This window comes from Papaver somniferum, unplaced genomic scaffold (genome assembly GCF_003573695.1).
Source record: "Papaver somniferum cultivar HN1 unplaced genomic scaffold, ASM357369v1 unplaced-scaffold_125, whole genome shotgun sequence".
In the NCBI taxonomy this organism is placed as follows: Eukaryota; Viridiplantae; Streptophyta; class Magnoliopsida; order Ranunculales; family Papaveraceae; genus Papaver; species Papaver somniferum.
In genome coordinates, this window is record NW_020621603.1 from 19,654,995 (window position 1) to 19,680,481 (window position 25,487).

The 25,487-nt window shown below is 34.4% G+C and overlaps 1 protein-coding gene and 2 long non-coding RNA genes across 4 annotated transcripts; 1 reads left to right on the plus strand and 2 right to left on the minus strand.

The window, feature by feature from the left end:
* Positions 1 to 3,866: 3,866 nt before the first annotated feature.
* On the minus strand, positions 3,867 to 8,641 carry LOC113331235 (glycine--tRNA ligase, mitochondrial 1-like). Its single transcript, XM_026577976.1, has 9 exons — positions 8,079 to 8,641; positions 6,863 to 7,245; positions 6,596 to 6,713; positions 5,922 to 6,116; positions 5,587 to 5,811; positions 5,193 to 5,252; positions 5,024 to 5,104; positions 4,487 to 4,892; positions 3,867 to 4,315 (listed from the first exon to the last, which is right to left on the minus strand). Exons 1-9 carry the CDS (start codon positions 8,541 to 8,543, stop codon positions 4,080 to 4,082), a joined length of 2,169 nt encoding a protein of 722 aa, XP_026433761.1. The 5' UTR covers positions 8,544 to 8,641; the 3' UTR covers positions 3,867 to 4,079.
* An 8,778-nt stretch (positions 8,642 to 17,419) lies between these two features.
* LOC113331409 lies at positions 17,420 to 21,747 on the plus strand. 2 transcript variants are annotated; one of them, XR_003350904.1, is made up of 7 exons: positions 17,420 to 17,749; positions 17,878 to 17,961; positions 18,082 to 18,222; positions 18,575 to 18,620; positions 20,139 to 20,208; positions 20,603 to 20,673; positions 21,389 to 21,747. It is a non-coding gene; the product is annotated as an uncharacterized LOC113331409 (long non-coding RNA). The 2 variants fall into 2 exon arrangements; XR_003350903.1 differs by having other exon boundaries at positions 20,603 to 21,747.
* Positions 21,748 to 21,954: 207 nt separating this feature from the next.
* On the minus strand, positions 21,955 to 24,333 carry LOC113331410. The gene is made up of 4 exons (XR_003350905.1): positions 24,107 to 24,333; positions 23,674 to 23,703; positions 23,164 to 23,279; positions 21,955 to 22,350 (listed from the first exon to the last, which is right to left on the minus strand). It is a non-coding gene; the product is annotated as an uncharacterized LOC113331410 (long non-coding RNA).
* Positions 24,334 to 25,487: the final 1,154 nt, after the last annotated feature.

Genomic DNA, 25,487 nt, shown 5'->3' on the forward strand with positions numbered 1-25,487 from the left:
TATCTTTTAATGAAGAACTCAAACTGTTGGTCCTGCTCTTCAAGGTCTGAGAACATAAAAAAAAAAAAAAAATTATAACCCTAAATCGATTCATAAACAATAATCGATTGACAACAGGAATCGATTGATAAACAGAAATCAAATCATCTCGAGAATCAAAAGAAACCCTAGAAATAAAAAAAAAACCTAGAAATTGATTAAAAAAAAATCAATCAAGGAGAAAACACTTACTACTTACTAGATCATAGAGGTGGTGGTGCTCTTGAGTCTTGAATCTTGATGGAGGTGGCGACTATATGCAACTGGTGGTGGTGATGGAGACGACTGGAGAGAGACCAAGTCTCAGAGAGGAAATGAAGAAGTTGCTTAATAGTTTAGGGTTTCTAATATATATACTCTAGGGTTACTCGAATTTAGACGGCTAGGATTGATCAGAATAGAAATAAATCAACGACCTACATTAATCGGTTAATCGATTCGGTTAGGTTGTGGTTATTGGTGGAACCGTTGTCCGAACCGAAGATCTAGCGGTTATTAAAATTAGAACCGTGACCGACCGTTGGATTATCGGTTCGGTGCGGTTACGGTTCGGTTTGTGCGGTTATCGGTTCGATTAGCGGTTACGGTTCGGTTCTGTGCAGCCTAATGTTGATAGAGTAAAATGTGGGAATGAGGAACTAGCCATAATCACAGAAAGTATTCCCAAGGTGTAGAGAGGTTTATGAGAAATAGTGGTGGATTAATTGTGTCCTCTAAGCATACTTTCTTTCCCCTTTTATAATAATTCTTCTCTCCCGTCTTATGGATAAGTGCTCATAAGATTAATATATTACTTAACTACCATTTCCCTTTTCTTCGAGTTATTAACAAACCCTAAGAGGTTTCTCTTTCTTTCTTGGGCTAAAGCCCAATTAATTTAATATCCTCTTTCATGGGCTAGGACTATCCCAACCTTGTGGGTTAGGCCTAGTCCCCTAGTCTCTCTACCCTAAAAGGGACCCTTAATAGGTTAAGGGGCCATATATTTAGGATTGGTTATTTCATGTATCAACACTAGACAACTACCTCTTTGTACACATTATATATTCTTAGTAGTTTTAAGTTATCTTTGGTAGTAATTATTTTAATAGAATTTACTTGAGCTAACTATAATGTACAACTTCAAACTATGGAATTCATTACAAGTCTAACTCTCACCAAAGAAATAAATTTATGTATCTAAGGAAACTAAGAGAATCACTTCTCCAGCAAATCTTCCATGTGGAGTCCGACCCCTCCGTACTAAGATTTACTGGGAAACTCATCAAGTGATTTGTGGACCCACTTTTTAATTTTAAAATTACATATATTTATACAATTTTAATATTGTGAGGGTAATGTCAACCAGTACATAGATCTAAAACATGAAATTCTATGAATCATAAGTATTTTAAATGAGTTACCAAACGCACGAAGGGTTTGCATGAGTCCCGAGATTTTTAATCCCACTGGATTATAAATACCTAGGAATTGTGAATTCTGCAGCCAAACCCACCATAATCATTTATTTACGGTTACCAAAAACGTAAGATTTTAATTAGGATTTTTTTTTTCTTCTTACTAAATCACATATTATTCAAACCCTAATCGTAATAATTATTTCGTGAGTGATCCAACAAGATCGAGACCAAACTTTTAGATGAATCAAAACAAAATCTACGTCGAATCCATTTAACATTTAACAAGGTGTGAGTAAGTTCAGAGAACTTATTATATTATGGTACTGAAGTTGTTGGATAAGGTTAACGCACCACAATGATAGCAAATTGATTAAAATACATGGGGTTCAAGCAGAGCACTGTAGTGTAGGGTATTGGCATCGGGTTCTTTGGACGAAGGAAAATTGGTGCAATACATGGGTATATGTTGTACCATCTCGTCAGCAAGTTTTGGCAGGTTGCAGCGTCATGGACTCACTCATAAAAACCAAATGGTTATATCGCGAGTGTGACTATCTACCGTGATCTAAACAAAAATATTCCAGTTCAACTGGTCGACTAATAGATAATTATACTAGGGCGAAATAAACAGTCAACATGATTTTGGGATGTATATAAAAAATTGTAAAGGACAATCACGGTTATATTTAGCTAATTACACAAAAAGAGAGTTGTATTTAGTTAGGGTTGCATTTAACACCAATCGAAGGTTGTATTTACTTAACAAATAACATTCTAATGCTTCAAAAAAAAAATTGTAAGAAAATTGAAATTTTGGGCCCTAACAACATGAGTCTCTAGGTAAGAACATTTTTTTGGGGACCATGATTTGATTAGGCCAACTTCCCTATACTTATAACGGTGTCCTAAAGTTTTGAAAATACCAATTTACCCTCTACCCCAATTTAAATTATAACTAGCCTAATAACCACCTAAACCTACTCATATATATCTAATCTTAATAAATCAATAACCAAAATCAAAAACAAAAACGTGTGAGAGAGAGGAGAGGCAACAGAATTTTTTAGTTTTGAAAAAAAAAATCTCTTCTTCTTCCCTTTTTTTCATGATGTTCCTCGTTCGATTGAAAATCTCATCACTTCTAATTCGTTGTTGATTGAAAAAATTGAGTAAAAATCATCAAAATAAGGTTTAAATGGAAGTTACAATAGCTTGTTCGGTTAGGAGTAGTTTTAAAAAAACCTAGTTTGCTAACTGAACATTCTGAAAAAAATAACACGAAGAACACTTCGGGTGTTACTATTTTTTCGCAACCGAACTCTTGTACAGAACAACAAATGCTGAGTTCGGTTGGTTCGCCAATTTTTTTCTAATCGAACTCCTCTCTGAAAACCAATATGTTGTGTTCTGTTGGTTGGAAAATTTTGTCCCCTTACCGAACTCTTGTATAGAACAACAAATGTTGAGCTTGGTTGGTTCGCAAAAAAAAATTGGTAATTGAACCCTTCTCTGAGAACCATTATGTTGTGGTTGGTTGGTTAGGTTAGTTAGAAATTTTTTCCTTTAACTGAACTTTACTCTGCGAATACCCATGTTGAGTTTGGTTTATTCGAGAATTCTTTTACCTAACGAATTTCACTCGGAGAACTATTGTGTTGAGTTCGGTTTAGTCGAAAATTTATGTTGGAAACCGAACATTACTCTGTATACTCTAGAATAAAAGTCTGACTACCTGTCTCGAAACTCGATAGCAGAACAAAGCAAAAACTCCATTAAAACAAATTTCAGCTACCTGTGTCTTCAGAAACAATAACCGAATTGCATTTCCAGATGAATTCGGCTACCTATTCTTCATATTTTATACCCGAACTCGTTTGACCTAACCAAAATCTACTTAATTTTTTTTTTCATTTTTAGGAAAGTTTTGGTCAACTCAAGCAACATTAAAATAGTATCACTTATTTTCGAGGATTCATTAAAATTGACTAAGAAGATTGGTCTGTCATCAAAATAGTATCACTTATTTTCGAGGATTCATTAAAATTGACTAAGAAGATTGGTCCGTCAATCACTTTTTTCATTTCACAATAGTATTTATCACTTTTTTTTTCCATTTCACAATAGTATTTCTAAGAAAAAATCAGAAAGAATTGTAAGTTTATTTCTGCTTTGATTGGATTATCTCAAAGAATAGATGATCCTTGACCAAAGACAGCTTTCCCCAAAACCATTTTGGCTTTGAAGCTTCACCATTTCAAGAATTATCGTCTGAACTTAGCACCTTAGTTGTTTCTAGTGAATGGGAGTTTAGGGGTGCCACTGCAACTGTCGTAGTATAGAGAATGATTGATGGTGCTGAACCAAATGAATGTAATTGACATTGTTTCCTAAAATCGAGTAACCAACCGCAATTTTGAGGTGAGAAAATTCTGAAAACAATAGAAAAAGACTTTTTAAAACTATTTGAAAACAGGTTTAGAAAATGATTTTAGAAAACTGAACCAAACAGGCCCTTAGAATTCCAAAAATATGTCATCAGTATGGCCCAAACTTTATCTCTCACCATCTAATGGGAGAGAGGAACAATGTAACTACTGTCCTTGCATTAAATTGGCCTAATAGTGATCCATTATGCTTGAATCACTCATCTGCAGTTGACATACTTGAATGAGATGGGTACTCCCATTGGATATCCGCCCAAGTTCTTACTCCATCAGTAACATCCTGCACAACAGATGCCACCTTCTCGATTTCTACACGGATTTGATCCTTGCTGTCTCTTTCGCGGATAGTCACTGTGGTAGTAGTATCAACGGTAATGGCAAATGGTACACCAAGTTCATCTGTTCTTGCATATCGTTTCCCAATTGATGTGCCTGTGTTATTTAAAATTTCAATTAAGATCATAAACAACCAAAAAAAGTAAATGCAAATATTTTCACATCTGTGTTGTGTTTGTGTGTGCTTGGGGTGGGGTGGGGTGTGGTGGGGGTAGGCTTGAAGCATTTCAAGAAAATATGTTGGAAAAATCCGGATACAACCCATACCTGTTATGTCAATTCTGTGAGAGATTCCAGCAGCAGTTAGTGATTTAGAGATTTGTTTGGCGACTGCCTCGTATTCTGGATTCTGAACAAGTGGAAAGACGGTGCATTTGATGGGAGCTACAACAGGGGGGAAACTAAACACATTCAACTGTTCATCCCCTGCTTTGCTTGGCCTCGTGTAGAATGAATGCTCAAAGAGGCAGTAAATTATTCGCCCAATACCGAAAGAAGGCTCAATCACAGATGGTGTGAAGACTCTCTGATGTTCCTTCTTTATCTCCTTGGAAATTGAGACCATGTTCGATTTAATGGTGACAGCCTTCTCTAGAGTGCATACTTGGAACTCCACCTCCCCTTTTGATTCCAAAGCAGCTTTCACTTCCATAGCCTCTTTTTCATCCATGGCCTATCCGACACAGGAGATGAAATGAATAGCAGGCATGGTAAAAAAATGTAAAGACCCTATCTCTGGGTATGGCGCCTTATTATCATAGTAAAGAAGAGATCCCAATAGTTAGAAAGAGTATTGGTGTATACCTCTAATGCTTCCACTATCTTCTTTTGGTTACCCTTGAAAGCAAGGCCTAGCTCCTTCTTCACTGGAGTAATAACCAGTTTCTGAAATTGAATATTAAGAAGTATTAGCACAACAAAATACATAATTATTAACTGAAATCTGCAGTTGAATGAGAATAGGGAAGCATACCTCCACTTCTTTTGGTACTGCGAACTTCTCATGAGCAACAAGAGGAGTGCCACTTTTTTCCTGCAATATAATGGGATACAGCATCAGCCTTCTGTCAGAATGCCGTACATATATATCACTTCGTTATTACAAAGCACAACAAATATAAATATGATATTTAGCAACATAATGCTAAACTCCCTTGTCAACATTCAAACTATAACCCCACGCAAATAAAAGAAATGCATTGCTTTATTCTATTTCACTTTGTGATACTAAAGGGTGAGCACATGTCATGAAAGGATTATTGTATTTCTATAGAGCAACATCTACAGTGGATCTAATGAAATTCAGAAGAGCCAGCCAGATGACATAGATAAAAACATCTCAATTAAAGTAGTCAATAAACTCTTACCGAGTGTGCGCGTAGATCGTATGCAGATCTATCTGCAATACCAACACACTCTATCCAGCCATAGGAGCACTCAATCTCAGCATCCCAACAGTCAGCTGCATAGTGGGCCATCTCATTTGCAAGATGCTGGCGGAATCGTAGACGTTCTTTACTGATCCCAAGGCGTGTAAGGAATAGATATACCCTCCCAATGAAGTAACCAAGAGTTTCATTGTTTACAGTTCCCTGAACCAATGTAATATCACAGTACGGGTGCATAAACAAGGAATGAAAGACAACTTTTTATTACAAATAAATAAAATTAGAACAAATTAAAAGTAGAAGAGGTAACTAACTTTTGATACTGCATCACCAAGGCGAAGTTTAACAGCATCCTTCCCTGTCATTTGTTCATCCCTAGGAAACATCAAGAACTCCAAGTCTACAACCTCGCCATACTTGGGATGAGATTTGTCCTCTGGGTCGACGAAATGCTCAATCTCAGCTAGAGTGAATTCACGAACTCGGAGAAGACCTTGGCGAGGAGATATCTGCATTTGCAAAAAACGATTATTCGCCTAATTAAGCCTCATTCATTTTGTCTAGTCATTAATAAAGGAAGACTTATATTGCAAACTAACAAGGAGATAGACGAAAAGAAAAACCCTTCAGTTCTGAAGGAACCATTATCTGGTTCCAGGCTATGTAACAATAACATTTTTCTTCTTCTTCCATCTTTTCAAGCTTTATAGAACGACAACTTGCAAAAATATTATAGTTTAACGGCTAACAGAGTTGTTGCCATTCCGGACACGAAACTCATAGTCAGAAGTATCAATACGAAAATATTTTAAAAAACAACTAATCAGTAAAGTTCTATACTCTATTGCAATTTATCAAATATCACGTCTTTAAGCAAAAAGCGACACTGCTGCACATGTCATATGTACATAAGTATGAGACACTGTGATGGAATATCTAGGTGGGTGGGCAAAAAATAGGATTGACCATGAAAAGAAGGGTTTCTTACCTCATTTCGGAAAGCCTGGCCAATCTGAGCTGCAGCAAAAGGGAGTTTGCTTCCATTGTAGTAATACAAGTCCTTGAAGTTCACAAATATGCCTTGCGCGGTCTCAGGTCGCATGTAACTGTCAATCAGTAAGAGTACAAGAAACAGACAAATACACCGCCAGTAAGTACTAGAAAACTCTTGAAATATTAATTTGTCGCAGCAAACGTAATTATTAAACAACAAATATAAACACATTCACCAAGAAAATCGAAATCAAAACCTCACCCAGGGATCGTGCCAGATGGGCCAATTGACGTCTGAAACATCAAGTTGAATGGGTAAGGATCAGAAAGAGGGTTCTTTGTATCTGGAGCAACTATCCCATACTCCTTAATCTTTGAACCCAATTGTTCAGGAGAGAAATCATCCAACATAGCAAGATCATGTTTAAGCTCTTGGACCTTCTCTATAGACAAACTAAGATCCTTCTCAAGCTTCTCCTTGCAAAAATCCTTTAACAAATGGTCTGCACGGTAACATGTTCCAGTTTTCTCATCTTTGACCATAAGATCAGTAAATTTTTCAACATGGCCTGACGCCTTAAGGACAACTTCAGGTGTAACACAAGGGCAATCAACTTCCAACATATTCTCCTCCAGTACAAAGTGCTGAAATACAAAACAGCAGACATTAACTTATTAGCACTGTATTACGGGGATAACCTGAAGGGAAATCAAATAAGGCGTAGAACTTCATAAAGATGAACATAACGGAAACTACTTGGCACAGCATTATAAAAAAGACACATCTCCAGCAACTTGAGTATATGATGGAGAGAAGTTTTACTGAATTAATCTCCAGGCTTGATATACATAGGTTTTAGATGTAGAAACATCGGGCCAAACTATTTCACTTTAGTGCAAATTAATCTTTACATATGCAAACATCAATTCGTTTTACAGCATTTATTGCAAGAAAATAATTGTCCATTGCAATTACAGAAATCTCATTTTTCATCAACCAACCATAATTGACAGATATGTAACCATTAAAGCATAACCACAGACTTGAATTGAAATTTAAGCTCAAATTAGAATTAGAAAACAATATCGAGCCACAAACTCCTGCTGCGTTTGTATTTTCCAAACTTGCTAAAAAAGCGTTTTCATATCATATCCTCCTACTTAGCTAAGCTTCAAATTTACTCAAAACAAACACCAATTCAGTTTACAGAATTCACATTTCACCTCAAAATTGTACAATTGTTATTTCAGCAAAATCACAGACATGAACAAGTTAACATTTGAATAACCTCTACGGTTTTGTAATCAGCCAGAAAGCATTTAACACTTGATTCCAACAAATCCACTCAATGTAGTCAAGAAAACATCAAACTAGACTTATCTTGCATGAATTTTCATCAAAATTGCATCAGAATCCAACATCAAAATGAAGTCATACCAAACTGAAATCAACAAAAGGGAAAAAGTTGTATGTATACCTGACGCCAGAAGGCAAGAACATTAGATTTAACAGCACAACCAGGAGGACCATAATCATACAACCCAGCAACACCACTATAGATCTTAAAACTAGGTATATAAAACAATCTCCTCTCTAGTGTATTCACTAGATTCTTCCTAAACACCTCTTTATTCACACCACCAACACTAGTCCCGTCAGAAGACGCCAACAATTGTTGTTCAATTGATGATTTCTCAAGTTTCAGTGAATCAAGCGTCTTGATAGCTTCATCTAAAGCTGATTTATCAGTAGCAGATGATGATTTCAAATCACGAACTACGTTGCCTTGAGATTCGATTAGTGTTAGTTTTTCGGCTAGGGTTTTACGAAGTAATTCTTCTGCGGAATCCATTGTTTTGAGTGGAGTGAAGAAACGGCGGATAGTAAGAGAGGATGATGAAGAACAGAGATAACGAGATGCGGATGAGAAGAGATATTGCATGCGAAAGCAACTTCAACGGCTGTGATTTTTATTTTTTTCTCTTTTCTATTTTCTCTTTTCTGCAGACTAGGGAATGATATTTCGCTATCTCCAATAACCCTAGATTTAACTTTTTTTTGTTTTTGTTTTCATATTAAGCTCTAAAGTGGGAATGTTATAAGTGAAAAATACTGTAACCCCTCCTATATGAGTTGAATATAGAGAAGCCCCATAAAATGATCCTTCTCTATCAACTCCATTATTTCACATTTTGATATTTTTAGGCCCATAATTTTAGAATTCAGGGCCTGTAAATAAAAAATTTACTTCATAATACCAAAACAGCCCTTTAGTATATATAGTTATAAAATTAGGCGTAGATTTCATTTTTGGTTTCATTTTCTTTTTCAGTTTCTCTCTCTAATTTTCTTTAGCTCTCTTTCTTGGATGAAGAACCAGTCCGAGAAACAATTCATAATCGAAATTCTCAATGAAAAAATGATTTCGAAACCTAGATCTAAGATTTACAAACAAATATCCTGATTATCCAAACAAAAATTCTACATCAACATCACTTTCTCTCTCTGGTTTTTGCTCTGAAGAGTATTAGGGTTTTCAGTTTCAGATCGTCAACGTCGTAGTTTAACGGAGAAGAATAAAACGAGTTTAGCTTCATCGATTTCATATGACGATGCTTATGGATCTCCGTTGATGATTTCTATTGAATAGCTCAATGAACTAATCGATTGAAATAAATAGATTTGATCTACGTCGATTAAATATGGATTTTTCAGTTGATTCAAAGATATCTCAGGAATTGATTTAATCGATTTATGTTCAATGGATTTATAGATCTGAATGATTTGGTTCAAATTTATTTAACAACTGATCATCAATCTACGAATTCTCAATTGATTCTAGTTTGTTGTTTCAAAGCTACTCCATGTTAGGTTTTCTGATTTGAAGTTGTTGTCGTTTCATTTGATTTCTGAGATCAAGAAGAATCATCACTGTTTCGGAAGAATAGCAACAGAATCAAGGTACGATTTGTTTTTTAGTTGTTGTTGTTGTTGTTAGTAATTATTCTCGATCCGATTTTAGTTTCATTCTCGATTTCAATTTTGATTTAGTTTTATCACAATCTAATTTCCTACGAGAACCAATCTTGATCTGTTTTTGATAATTTAATTTTTGTTTTGTTCATTTTGATTAGGTGATTTTCAGTTGGGTTGAAGAATAATTTAGGAGTATGTGGATTCAATTTTATAAATCAGGTATGTTTAGGAGTATGTGTTTTCCTATGAACTCAATTTGTATTTAAGATCTGTCAAAGTGGTTTAATTAGTATTTGATTGAGAGTAATATTTATTTTTGTTTCAATTGATGTTTGTAGGTGGGAGGACTAGCAGTACCTAATCACATGACATGCTATTCTGGTCTCGGTGGTGCACTCAGTTTTATTATGTATAGTTTTTCCTAACCCTTCAACTGTTTATGAGCTAATAGTAGTTGAGAATACAAATTTGTTATCTCCTATGTTTAGTTAATACTGGACGTGGACTTGTAATGCTTTCAATTTGATATAAATATATGCGAAAATCATCGTTGTTTTAGTTGCTAGAAGAAACTACTTCGTGTATCGTTGATTTGCGTATAATATGTTTATATCTGTGATTCATATTCCTAAGAACTGCTGGACTTTAGCAACTGTTGAACAATGCTTGTCAGACACGGGCTTAGAAATGTTATTTAAGCAATTGTGAAAAGATGTGTAATGTTATTTAAGAAATGTTTTTGATTCATTGAAAGATTTAGGAGAGAGGTCTGAAATAAAGAAGAAAGTGATATGAAGACACCGATTGGTAAGTTTGATGGAGGAACTGCACAAACAACATAATACGTTGGTCTGTGATCATGGAGTCGGTATGTAACTTCTAGATGTGTAACTTCTAGTTACACAAGTTAAATAGATGTGTAATTTTTAGTTACACATGCTAATCAGATGTGTAACTTCTAGTTATACAAGCTAAATAGATGTGTAATTTGTAGTTACACATGCTAATTAGATGTGTAACTTTTACTTACACATACTGATTTTGATGTAGTTTTTTAGAGCAGTTTTATCTTGATTTCGTTATCTTGATTTCAAATTTGTTAACTTTTGCTTGTTGACCAAAATCTGAACTTACTTTTTGTTCTTGATTGATTATTTCAGCTTGTATTTCTAGTTCAGCTACTTCATTCCCCTCTTACAATAGTGATGGTGGTGGATCTTACTTGATCTGTTGAGGTATTGAACCTTAATTCTTTTTATCAGTTCTTCACTGCTTGTTATATTTCATGATTGCAGACCTTTTTTATACAGATAATCAATTTTTGATTGGTGAAAATATGGGATTTTACTTGTATTGTTATCTTTCTTCTGCTCATGCTTTTCCTTCTTTCATATAATGATGTTGCCATGTTTTTTTGATTGTTGAATCAAAGCTTGGATTTTACTTACTATACAGAATGAGCACTGGTATAACAATTATGGTCAAATATTTTACTATATCGAAGGGTATACATGTTTGTGCATCGACACGACGACTGACATGGTAAACACAGGTTCAATAAAGTTAGGGTTAGGTTCATGTTATGAACATTCTTATGTTTTGTGATTTCTCCTGTTAGCTAGTTCGATCTAACTAGGCTGCAAAAATGTCAAAATTCTGAAATCGTGTAACTGCTAGTTACATGTGGTAATTATATGTGTAAAACTTAAGATTTGTATATCTTATGTCATGCATTCATATTTTTTTATGTTCTGGTATGATACTGGAATACCAGTCAGTCTTTCCATGCATAAATATTGATTTATCCATCTTTTTACAGGTTACCCTCTCTGAGCAGATGAGTTAGGAGGTACGATTGCGTAAGACTTGAGATGACAAAGAAGAATATGATGATCAATTGGTGTTTTGGATTGGTGTGTCAATCTGCAGGTGTTGATTATTAATATTACCCTCAATTACACTAGATAGATGCATGTGTAACTCTCAGTTACACTAAATAGATGCATATGTAACTCTCGATTACACTAGACAGATGCATGTGTAAATTCTAGTTACACATGCTAAAAAATTGTTGTAAATGAATATTAAAGTAATACATGTATTTTTTTTTATGTTCTCTTTTTTATGTCTATTTTTTGCATATATAAACAAGTGTAACTTTGCATTACACATGCCATAAGGATGTGTAACTTCTGGATATGCATGTGGAACTTATGTTTACACATTCGATCTGTACTTTAATAATTTCGAGCCTAGATTTAATAATTTTGGGCCTAAATTTAAATTTTATTTAATTATAGGCTTGACAATATTCATAAAAGTATCAAGGTCTTTTAATAATTCGGGACCTAGATTTAAACTTCTTTTAATTAAGGACCTCATATTATGGGTTATCCATGGGTGGGGCCTGAAACTAATTTTCCAATGTTATAAGTGAAAAATACTATAACCCCCTGCTATATGGGTTCAAACATATAGAAGCCCCACCAAATGGATCATCCACTGTCAACTCCATACTTTCATGAAATGATACTACTAGGCCCAGAATATCAATATTTCTTCAGATCTGGCCCATAATTAATTATTACGAATTTTAATAATGACAAAACTACCCTTTACTATTTATACAGGAGGAATCCCAGAAGATATTTTCATTTTCTCTTTTCTTTTTCTCTCTCTTATGCATTATTTTTCTCTCTCCGCTCATGCGATTTTAGATCTGTGAAGAAGAAGACGAGACGATTTTGCAGGTAATCATCAGTTAATCACCAATACGAATCAATCTTTGAATGGATTTCATTTGAATATAGGTTTGTGTTGGTTTCAAGATGCATCAGATTAGGTTTTCTTTTGTTCGATTGGGTTTTTTGAAGATTTTGAATCGAATCTAAGTTTCAGTTGATTCGAAGCAGCAGAAATCATTTCGGATTAGGTTTTTGATTAGGTTAATCATTCTTACTGTTATTAGTTCAATGTTTGATTAGATTTTTGATTTTTATTTTAATTGATTCTGTTCAGATCTGAGAAGAAGAAGAACCTGATTTTTTTTTAATCAATCGAATTTCTTCAATGTCGTTTTAACCCTAATTACTTACTTTTTGTGCAAATTCAACAATTGAATCAAGAAGATCTTCAACAGCAGCAGAAATGAAATCGCCGTATGGGAAAAGATCTGAAAATCAATAAGATTTCTCTCGTTTTTAATTGAATCAACAAGTTTTAAATCTATGTATGCGTTTAGAATATTGTTGTTTTTGTTGTTGATGGTGATTACTTGTCGTCATCGTAACTGTAGAGGGTACTAATGTTCATCAATAGTGTTGGTGGTGGATATGCAGGTTCTGGTGGAAGATGAGGAGGTTGTAGTGGTAGAGGTGGTGGTATTTGAGAAGTTTTGGAGGAGGATCTAAAGTCAGTGGTAAGTAAGATGATTCCTTCTTTCTAATTTTAGATAACTTGCTTTATTTTCAACATTTTTATGAATAGATGTACTTTGTGTACAAATTTATAGCAATATGACATGTTATGTGTTGTTTCATTAATGTGTATGAATATCTTGATACTTAGAAGTTATTGTGCAAGTGTATGAGTCTTAGAATTTTGATGCACAACATGTGTAACTTGCGTCTACACATCCAAATTGCATGTGTAACTTTCGTATACACATGTGTAATTAGGAGTTACACATGTTAATTGAATGTTTAAGTTATAGTTACATATGTGTTTTCATTGACTGCTGGATACACATGTCATATATGGATGTGTAATTCTCAATTACACTAGTCAGGTGCATGTATAACTCATAATTACGCATGCTAAGTTAAGTTATCAACTGCCTTTCTTTGATCTTTTATACTATGACTGTTGTGGCTAAACAAACAAAATCAATTGCATACACTTTCCTACCCCTATTGTTGAGACATTACTTCCAAAACACCTAAGGTCTTATCTTCGTGTAACCGCTAGTTAATGGTGGTGTTTTGATACAAAATCAATTGCATACACTTTCCTACCCCTATTGTTGAGACATTACTTTCCTACCCTAGACTCCAAATATCAACATTTTCGTTAATGTTGGGAAACAACATTCATATGAGGTTTGTGCTGCTCAACATTCAGTCAGTACCTAAATCTTCGTCAGCAAAAGGTGTTCATTCTGCTATTAATCGCCTCTTGGGAAGGAAGAAACCTGTTAATCATGTCTTTGGTGGTGAAAAGCGTAAGAATCTCACTACTGATTTTTTGTGATATTTTGTAGATTTGTTTGGTAGTTTGGTGGTTGATCTAGGTTTTTTGAGGTTGAATTTTGAGCTTGAAGTTCTAGATTTGGTTTGATTTTGTTTGGATTTGAAATAATTTCTGATCTGGTTTTAGTGGACTTAGTTGCATGTTATTGGAGGTGGATAATGATTCGTTTTACTGTTAATTTCATGATCGATGCACTTGATTGGGGTTTGTATGTAAAGTTGATGTCAATTCCTAGATGTTTAGTTTGTTTTGCTTGTCTGTGATCTTATCGAGGTTTGAGTGGATGTGATTTCTGTGTTTTTGTATACTTAGATTAGGATGTATGAATCAATTAAATATTAAACATGTGAAAATTGAAGCTATATTGATCGGTATCTCACTTTGTAGCTGAACTGATTGATTTCGTGGATCTGATTAGATTTACGAAGGTGGAATTTGGGTATTACCAAGCTTGTTATAGTTGTATTTATAATAACTTGCAATATATATAACATAAACTTTATATCCCAGGATGTGTAACTAGCAGTTACACATCCTGGTAGTTACTGCTAGATCCTCATCCAAACTGAATGATGGTCCTTTACTGAGAACAAGCTGGCCATAAAGCAACTGCCGAACAATGTTATCTAGTCATTCTAATATGCATGATATACCTTTTCATAAGAACTTGAAATATACATAACATAAACTTTATATCCCAGAATGTGTAACTGCTAGTTACACATCCTGCTAGTTACAGGTTTCGGATAACTAGCAGTTAGACATCCATATGCCAACATATATAGATACCTAGAAATGTGGCAATCACAATCAAATTTTATGGAGTCATGTTTACCTGAAGCTCACTAGACAACACCATCCTCATCTGCTTAACCACTTTTTTGGTATCATTATCAACACCACCACTCCCTGCAATCCACACATACACGTAAACAATGTATATAGTTATTAAGAGCCTTATTTTTCTGAAAATTCATTTGGTCAATGTTGTCCTAGTAATTGAAAACAGAAACACTAAAGATATACTTTGCTTCATGTCTTAGCAATTGAAAATCAGAAACTTGCATTCATGGACAAGCATTATAAGATTATATTGAATTAAACTATCTTTTGCGAAGGTACAGAAGTATACTTGCTCTAGTTTATTCAGTTATGAGATAGATTTGACTATTCTGTGTCCATTGGTTTTTGATTTTTGGATGTCATGTTTTGTTCATTTGTATGAGAAGTGTTCTAGCTGCTATGGTACTGATATCATTTGCTTGTCATGTAGTTACTAAGAAGGCTGACCCCAAGGTGCTGGCTAACAAAGCTTCCAAGGCTGTCAAAGCTGGAGCATCAACCATTAAGAAGAAGGCTAAGAATATTTGCACATCAGTCATATTTCACAGGCCAAAGACATTGCAGAAGGCAAGGAATCCCAAGTACCAATATATTAGTGCACTACCAAGGAACAAGCTGGACCATTACCAGATCCTGAAATACCCACTCACCACCGAGTCTGCAATGAAGAAGATTGAAGACAACAAAAGAAGAAAACAAGGATGCTTTCAAGAAGATGTAAAACATCCAGACAGATAAAGTGAACACCGTTATCAAGTAAGCCTTCTTGATTACTTACGACTAGCTACTTCTTTTTCTTGAAAGGTAGTATATGGATATAGGTCTGGAATGGTTTCACTTAACTCATACATCTGTTTAACTGCACATCACACAAGCCATATGCATGACAATTTGCACGTTTAACTAGCATTGGCAGACTATGGATGTGTAACTAGTAGTTACACATGCTAATTAAATATGTAACTTCTAGGTACACAAGCCAAATAAATGTGTATCTACTAGTTACACATGCAAATTAGATGTGTAACTTATAGTTACACATGCTAATTTGATGGGATATGCATATGTATCTTATAGTTACACATGCTAATTTGATGGGATATGTTATAGTGGTTATATTTTGAAATTGAGAAAAGAACATCAAGTCCTAGTAGTAGGGAGTAGTAGTGGATGCAGATTAGACTAATTAGATGCAGGTTATACTTATAGTTACACATAATAATTAGATGTGTAATTTCTAGTTACACATGATGATTGTATGTGTAACTTATGCTAATATGCATGTGTAACTATTGTTTACATGTGTAACTACTGATTACACATGCATTTTGTTTTCCTGGGTTCATATCTATACCCTGCTGAATCAGTTGTGTGATCATTTTTTGCGATATTAATGTGCTAGCACAAGGTTCCCAGGTGTTTGTATTATTCTGCCAGTATAATTACTGTCTGAAGCTTTACTTTCTGTTGCTTAAAATGTCCTTCGTCATCGATAATATGAAAATGGCTTAGGTACATCTAGACTAGCACTGTAAAACGTCTTTCTGTTAATACAGTGCTAACAACGTCTTTCTGCTGAAGCAGTGATATCTTAATTAAGAGCTTCTCATTCACTTGCAAGGTTAACTGTATTATTTTATGACTGGTAATTGCTTGATAGTCACCTCTCGTTTTTGCTAGTGTTATTCATTTAGAGATGGATTTGCTGATTTTATGTTGACATATCTAAGTCAGATGCATGTGTAACTCCTAGTTACATAATTCAGATGCATGTGTATCTGCAAGTTACACATGTTAATTAGATGTGTAACTTTTACTTACACATACTGATTTTGGGTACACATATCAATATGTATGTGTAACTCCTAGTTACACTAGTCATATGCATGTGTAACTGCTAGCTACACTAGCCAGATGAATGTGTATCTCCTAGTTACACATGTTATATGCATGTGTAACTCTCAGTTACACAATTCAGATGCATGTGTAACCGCTAGCTACACTAGTCAGATGCTTGTGAAACTGAAATATACATTATTTTATGTACTGTTCATTTTAATCGTATAAATACTGATTGCTTGTTGTTATATTTCAGGTTTTAGATAACTTCATAAAAGCTAATTGCTTAAACGTGGTAATGGTCTCGCTGGAACTGGAGTTGACGCTGAATACACAAGTCAGATGCATGTGTAACTCTCAGTTACACTAGATAGACACATATGTAACTCTCAATTACACTAAACAGATGCGTGTGTAACTTCTAGTTACACATGCTAAGAAATTATTGTAAATGAATATTAAAGTAATAACTTTTTTTTTGTGTTTTTTTTTGATGTCTATTTATTTGCATATATATACAAGTGTAACTTTGCATTACACATATCATAAGGATGTGTAACTTCTGGTTACACATGCCATATACATGTGTAACTTCTGTTTACACCTTCGCACTGTATTTTAATAATTTCGGGCCTAGATTTAATAATTTTGGGCCTAGATTTAAATTTTATTTAATTATGGGCTTGACAATATGCATAAGGGTATCAAGGTCTTTTAAAAACTCGGGGCCTAGATTTAAACTTTTTTTAATTAAGGGCCTCATATTATGGGTTATCCATGGGTTGGGCCTGAGCCTAATTTCCCCATGTTATAAACACCCTTACTATCCATGGATCCTCCACACCCTTTACCAAATTTACAAATACCCTTAAGGGTATAATCGAAATTTAAAATCTCCACTAATTCCCATAATTCCTCTATTATCCTTTCAATCTAACTTTCCTTTTTCGCAGGAAAAAAAAAAGTTCCATCGCTCCAACAACAATCATCTTCGTCGCTCCAATCACCACCGTCCCAATCTCCTCCGCCACAAGCAGTACCACCACCTCCACCACTATCTTCAATCCGAACATTTTAGTAGTAACTTATTTTCATTTGAGAAAGAGTTTTCGTCGGAATAATCGAGAGAGGGATAAACTTTCACTTTAGTCGAAGAATCAACTGAGATCGAGAGAAAATCATTATCATCAACAGTTCATCATCAAGATTCAGGAGAGATCTCATCTTAGGATTTGATTTCTGGTAATTCAATTTATTTGTTTTTAGATTCGATCTACAAATTTAGGTCTAAATTCATAAATTCAAGCCCAGATTTCAAATTATATAGAGATTTTGAACTTTGTTTTCCATTGTTTTTGTTCTTAATGCAGTTGCAGGTGTTAGAGATACTAATACTGTTGATTGGTGAGTAGAATTAGAGTTACGGCGCAGCAAGGAATTTCATTAAAAATTAGGTAGTTTTAAGGTTTTAGTTTGATCGAAATTAGTGTTTCATGGTAAATTTTATCAAAATCTCCTTAAACTTGTGTACTTTATTAATATAAAGTGAACTTTTTTTTTTATGGATGGTGCAGGTGTTGGTGGCTGTTGTGGTTGCGTTGTTAATGTGGTGGTGGATGATGTTATTCTGGAGGTGAGGGTGGAGGTTGTCGTGGAGATGCTGGTGGTGATGTTTGAAGATATTTTTGTGATGTAGTAATTGTTGCTGTACATTGGTATTTTGCCATCTTATTAGTTTTTGTCTGGATTAATGGTTTTGAAGTTAGTTTCGTTCCCTTCATGCTATAAGATGATTATTTTATGTGCTTGCTTTGGTTCCCGTAAACTGTTTGACTGTATAGGATTAGGTGTAGGTTAACTTTTATGTGCATTGCCATTTTGTTGTATTTTTAATTATCTATGTGTTTTCTCCTTTTGATCAAATTTAATGTCTCCGTTTGAATGGATATTTGAACATTTCATGGATCATTTTATTATGTTTATATAATCTCATATGCACTCCCAGGTCATTTATGTGTAATAAAGAGAGTTTATTGTGTATTGATTGTTCTTGTTATTTGTCTGCAGCAATATAGGTGATGGTACATAGTCTCTAACTTGATTGTCGACAATGGTACGTACCTCTCTAACTTGATTTCCACATTAGGTTCTCTTTGCTCATTTTCGGAATGCCAAAAAAAAAATGTCTTGGTGATTAAATGCCAAAAAAATAAATAATGTCCTGGTGATTAATAGAGTAGCACTAGCAAGTTTTAACTGTAAAAGACTTGATGTGGCGGCAACCGTGGAAGTCTGTGTACATAGGGAATGCTTGCCTTGTGGTTGACATTTAGTAAGCTAATATGATGTGGAGCTTTGACTTCCACTGCAGTGAAACAGAGTGGTACATTGTATGTCAATGATGTTGTTTCTTACTAATGTTAGTTTCGATAATCAGATCTACTATAAAATGAAATTGCCACTTGTTACATTTAAGATTTGGATTTATATAAAATAAAGTTGTCACTTGGCTCCATTCTCAAATCATTACATATATACGTTTCGTTTTGATTTTTTGACAAAATCTTACTAGGAAGATATGTAAACGAATTGTGGTATGCTGCATTTGTGGTGTAATGGCAGCACGACTGACTCCTCGTCAGAAGATGCGCAGTGGCGGAACTGGAAAATAAAGCTGGGGGTGGCTTGAAAATCAATTGGATTTGTGGGGGTGGCTTAAGCCTATGTTTTAGGCATGATTCTGTTTTGCCAAACTTAAAACCATGGTGAAAAAACAAGTTTTTCTGGACTTTGGGCCGGCTTAAGCCGGCCCAAGTCACAAGGTAGTTCCGCCACTGAAGATGCGTGTTCGATCCATGTCAGGTTCACTCATTTGTGATGCAATGGTAGACAACTTGTGTTAGTTTCCTCCATATTTTGGAGATAACTTGAACGAGTTGCCTCTAGATTTGGAACAACTTGGACTAGTTGGTTTCATTTATTTTTTTTGGCAACTTGTTCATATATATTTTTTGCTATAGACAACTTGAGCTAGTTGCCTCTACTTTTGGAGACAACTTGAGTTAGTTGCTTCAGTTTTGGAGACAACTAGAGCTAGTTGGTTCCATTTGTATTAGCTACTTATTCTTGTACACTGTTTGTTGTTCATATGTAGTTTTGTTGGAAACAAGTTATGCTAGTTGCCTCCAAATCTGGAAACAAACTTAAACTAGTTGACTTCATTCTGTTATAACAACTTGTTCCTTTACACTTTTTGTTGGAGACAACTTTAAGTAAGTTGCTTTTTATATTACTAAATTGGACTTGATTTGTGACATGAATGAGTTTGTATTTCATACCAATGAGTTTCTTAGGGTCACACAATCACTAAAAGCAGGACCTTAGTATTAGAATAACACTTGAGCATGAAGAGACTCCCATGGTGCTATCATGGTGACTAGTGCATCAGACAAACTTGTCTTACAGCTTTTGATAATTTTGGTCAGCTGTTATATCCTGACGATGATGTAGAACTCCCACTAACATTAGCGTAAAATCATTATAATCACTCAGTATACCTAAAAATGTGCATCTATGATTAAGCTGTTATTTAGTTTTTTTTGAAGTAAAGTTCTCTACTTTTTTTTTCCAGGGGATTTGTAATTCCAATACATTACTTTTATGGTTCTGTTTCGTTGCTTCCACTGACTGCTGCATGTGTTGTAAGTATTTTTCGATTTTTTTTCCTTTGAAAAGCTTATTTATGTACACTTTTTGTTGGACATAACTTCTGCTAGTTGCCTCCAAATTGGAGACAACTTGAACAAGTTGCCTTCACATTTGGAGACAACTTGGGCCAGTTGCCTCCAGATTTGGAGTCAAATTGAGCTAGTTGCCTCAGGATTTAGTGGTTAGCTAAATTTGTGTACAACTACAATTTCTATGGTGTTATATGCTTGGTGTCCACCACCACCACATGGTGTAGTTATTTGAATGTACTGAGTACACAATTTGATAACTAATTGGAAACCGTGTTTCGCCTGTTTTATATGAAATTGTCATTTGGTTCCAGGGGATCTATTTTTTAACACGATAACATCTATTTTTTTTTCCCAGGGGATCCGTAATTCACAAACGGTATCTTTATGGTTCTATTTTCGCTGCTTCCACTGACCCTTGCATGTGCTGTAAGTATTTCTTGATTAATTTTTCTTGAGAAGCTCATTATGTACCCTTTTTGTTGGACAAAACTTCTGCTAGTTGCCTCCAAATTGGAGACAACTTGAACAAGTTGCCTTCACATTTGGAGACAACTTGGGCCAGTTGCCTCCAGATTTGGAGTCAAATTGAGCTAGTTGCCTTCATATTTGGAGGCAACTAGCCCATAGTTGCCTCCATATTTGGATACTATCTGGACTAGTTGAAGAAGTTTTGTAGGTAACAAGAAAAAATGGGGAAAAATAAAAAGAACTGATACTTCATTTGGGCCAGTAGAGAAGCATAGAGGATGGTTGGTGGTGGTAGTGGTTGATTTAATAAGAGAACTGAAACACCTTGGGCTAGTTGCCTCAATTATTTTTTGATGTGTTTTTGGTATGCATTTTTCTTCCTTTTTGACGGGCCTTTTTATCGTATGTTTATATGTGGTTAGAATTTTTTCTACTTCCGAATACGGGGACTACTAAAGTTGATGTTTACACTTTATAGTTTCCTTCAGTATGAGACGCCACTAGTGTCCTGAATCCTTGATTTCGGAGACAACTTGCATAAGTTGTCTGGAATTATTAAAACAACTTGCACAAGTTGCTTCCAACTTTGAATACAACTTGAACAACTTGCTTCTGAAATGGTATCAAGTCTTCTTTGGTATTACTTTATCAAGTCGCTAAGAAATTTATCCAGGCTGCAGATAGTTCGCACCCGAAGGTATCTCTTCTCTAAGGCTCATTTGTGCGATCAAGTGTAGAAGCGGATCTGTAAACAAGCTTACATGGATACATTATATCCATTAGTCATTGGAAATATGTAGTAGGTTCAGCATATATGAGATTGAGACATTGTATTCTTTCTGTATATTAATTGTATTAGGAGCATATGGATTATCTGCATTGTCCTTACTAGTTGAGTTCCCTTCTCCCCTGTAACGATTTGTGTTAAGGATCTTTTTTTCCCTCTAAATGAAGTGTATCAAGGATATATGGTTTGTGATGGCATACCTTCTGTGTAATATTTGTGTAATCTCAAAAAGATTTCTGACAAAATGACTGCGCATTTGTATGTTTTTGGACCCAACTTGAGCTAGTTCACTCCACTTTTAAAGCCAACTTGTTTTCTGGACTCCAGATTTTTGGGGCAACTTATGCTAGTTGACTCCACTTCTGAGACCAACTAGGCCTAGTTGTCTCCACTTATTCCCGCACTTCAGATTTCAGAGCCAACTTCAGCTAGTTGATTCAAAACAAAATAAATAATTTGCATGGACTAGTTTGTACATTTAAGATATCTCCATAATTTTGTATGCCTGCAATGCATCATAGTGATTCATTCATTTCAGTTAAGAGTGTCATTCAACAGACACAAATCTAACAAAAGCAAAACCTTGGACTATTCACTAAGTGGATTTCTATAACTTAGACAACTTTAACACATTAAATCATCTTCATCTGCATCTGTGTCAAGCCCATGAACAGTTCAAATCCTTTCTGTTTCTTAGTACCGTGTCTTTCTGCAGGAGTGCCTGCATCTCTCTCATAATCATCTTCTCTCCTCGGGTATCTACTTACAAATTCACGATCACGATCCAGACTTGGTGGCTGCACACTTATGCATGGTCTACCTGTGTAAGAAGAGCCAAATCCACGTTCCTGCAATGTGATTAATAGATACAAGATATCAATCTAGTTACATTAATTCTTATGTTAATTTGGTGTCAAAAAAAGAAGAATTGAAAAGAAAACTACTTGCTGCCAGCTATTGATTCAACGATGCTTGCAACTGACTTGATGCTAATGGAAAAAACTACTTGCTCCCATCATTGTTTCATCTTTCTACCGTGCTATATTTTGGTCTCCAAAATACATGGAGATATACTCTAACAATATTGTATGTGGGGTGACTTCGTGTATTCTAGTTCATTCCCACTTCTACTAGCTGTAGCAAGATTCATTCTTTTGGCAAGCTATAACTAAAGGTCTAAATGTAACAATGAGACAAATATTATGCTTCTTCATATATTATCACCTATTAATTCCAACAACAAAATAAACCGATAACTCCAATGTCTGTGTAAAAACCCTTTGCTTTTAATGTTTACTTAATCTATTTTGACCAATATAAATAGTTAGTATTGAATCAGTTTACTTAAATTATGAAAATTAGCACAACTTGTCTTCAGAAAGGAAGCCAACTAGCACAAGTTGTCTCCAAAACTGGAAACAACTAACACAAAGTAGTTTCCAAGACTGGAGGCAACTACTACAGGTTGTTTCCAAACCTGGAGCCATAGCACAAATTGTGCTCCATATATAACCACCTGCTACTGCTCTTACATCTAGACCCTTCAAGACCAACACCCACAAGTTGAACAATACTACTAATACAACACAGTAAATGAATGAAAATCAATATATGAAACAAAATCACTATGAAGCTGAATAAAAGCAAGTAAACCAGTATACCTTTTTTTACCTTTCCTAATTTCTTAACACCAAGAGAATGCGATGATTTCTTTACACCAACAGAATCACTTGATTTTATTGTTTGCTATCATAGCAAGTACTAAATTCCGCTTCACCTAAAAATAGGATGCACAACAACAACAAGAATTATGATACAAACTATTCTAAAAATGATATAACAATAAAGTTCTTTCTATATCTGGAACCAAATTTTGTAAGTTGTCTAAAAATATGGGAGAAACTAGCACAAGTTGCCTCTAGAAATGAAGCTAACTAAATCTAGTTGCTTCCAAATCTGAGAACAACTGGCACAAGTTGTCTGCACATCCAGTAATACATTAGATTTTATTGTTTTCAATAAATCTCCTATAACAGCAGACTAAAATATATTTCAGACTAAAATATATTTCAGACTACTAGAACAATGCATCCATACCATCAACACCAACAATAGACTAATCACAACTCTAAACTTACAATGATTCAGTATCAGAGATTTTAGAGAGTTACCTTTAAAGATGTTTTTGTTGATGAACAAACCTGTAGGAGATAAAGAAGATTTGAAACAAAATAATTAGATCGACGAAATTAGCAGTTAAATACATATCAATAAAAACTATCATCAATTTCAATACAGAATTTAAAACAAACCTAATATCAAAATCAAGATATAAAACAAACGGCAGCAATACCAAATGATGAACAAAAAAACTAGAATTAGCATTTTGTCTTCAACGAATCGAACATGCGAAGTTTAATATCTTTATATCCTCGAATCAAAACTAAATCTCTGCAATTCTGGTTTACAGAATTTCTTTTCAGATGAAAAAATAAAAACAATTTATGATGTCGTTCTATAAATTCAACCATAAATTGTTTCTAGATCAACTCTAACCCTAAAAAATCAATATTTAAACTAATTGAGAGATAAAATCGTTTTTACCTTCGATTTTGTATCTTCAATTGAAGATTTACAGTAAAGTGGAGACCAAGCCTAGCTTTGATTCTGTTTTTGATTTTCTCTGATCTTCTATGTTTCAATTGATCTGTTAAATCTCTTTATCAACAACAACTTTTTTCTCTGATTTTTAAGATTTTTCTTCGAAGTTTTCAGTTGAATAGGTGATTTTGGGAGGTTCTTGGAGAGAGATAGAAAGAGGGGGCGGAGAAAAAGAGAAATGAAAAAAAAAGTGCTGAGATTAATTTTCTACGGTTATGAGACTTTATAAAAGGGTATTTCGGTAATCTAATGATTCGGGTTATGGGCTTTTAGAAGGTAGGGGTATAATTTAAGTTTGAAAGGACTATATTTTAATCGGCCTCATATTAAGGGTATATAGATAATGTTCCCCTTTAAAAAACCAAGGTGATACTCTTTGGGTTAAGAAAACACCAGCTATATTATTTGGGCTAAATGAAAACGATATCCAATAAAAATGGAATAAAAGCCCCATTTCAGTTCAAAATAGTTGAATTCAGTTTTTATTAGATCTCATAATTCCAGTCTCGCCCTTCACTGTATATACACGATATTTAGAATGGTGATCTTGAGGGAAACATATGCAGAGATTATGAAGATCAGATTTACATAGAATTCGACATCTTGTCTACCGAAATTTCATGTATTTAGATTTTAGGGTTCAAATAAATTTGATTCTCTCCATTTCATCAATATTTTAGGTTCAACTTCGTACCTGATTATCTTAGAAATCAATTTTGAGATCTAGTTTTCATTTCATTTCATTTTATTTGAAGTAGCGAAGAGTTCGTAGATTTAAATCCTTCGAATTGTATCTTAAGATTGGTTTTTAGTGTTGAAGAAATTGAAGAACATATGTTTTTCAGATCTCGTCTTCGTTCAGCTTAATTCCAAGAGAAGAAAAGTCGTTACAGTTTAATCCTTCAAATTATCATCTTAAATGGATCATCTTCAAATTGATCTAATTGTAGTAATCGAATCTCCATCAAAAACAATTGCAGCTTATGAAAATGAAGTGCGTTCATGATGAAGATTCTCCTATTTTGTTCAATTAATGTTTTACACCTCATTATGTTTTGAGAATTAATTTTCTTTGACTGTTGTTGTCCATTTGTTTTCTTGGCTGCATTTTTAACATTTAAACATGTTAATTTTCTGCTGCTGTTTCATCCAGATTAAGTCTTTTCTTTTGGTTTCACCTGCAATATGTTGGAATATTTTTTGGTTTCATCAGTTTTACTACTATGTAGAAATAAAAATTCACTTAAACATACTGCGTGTTGTCACCTAAACATATATAGATAGGATTTCTGAGTGCACTTATATGAATAATGGCTGGAGAAAA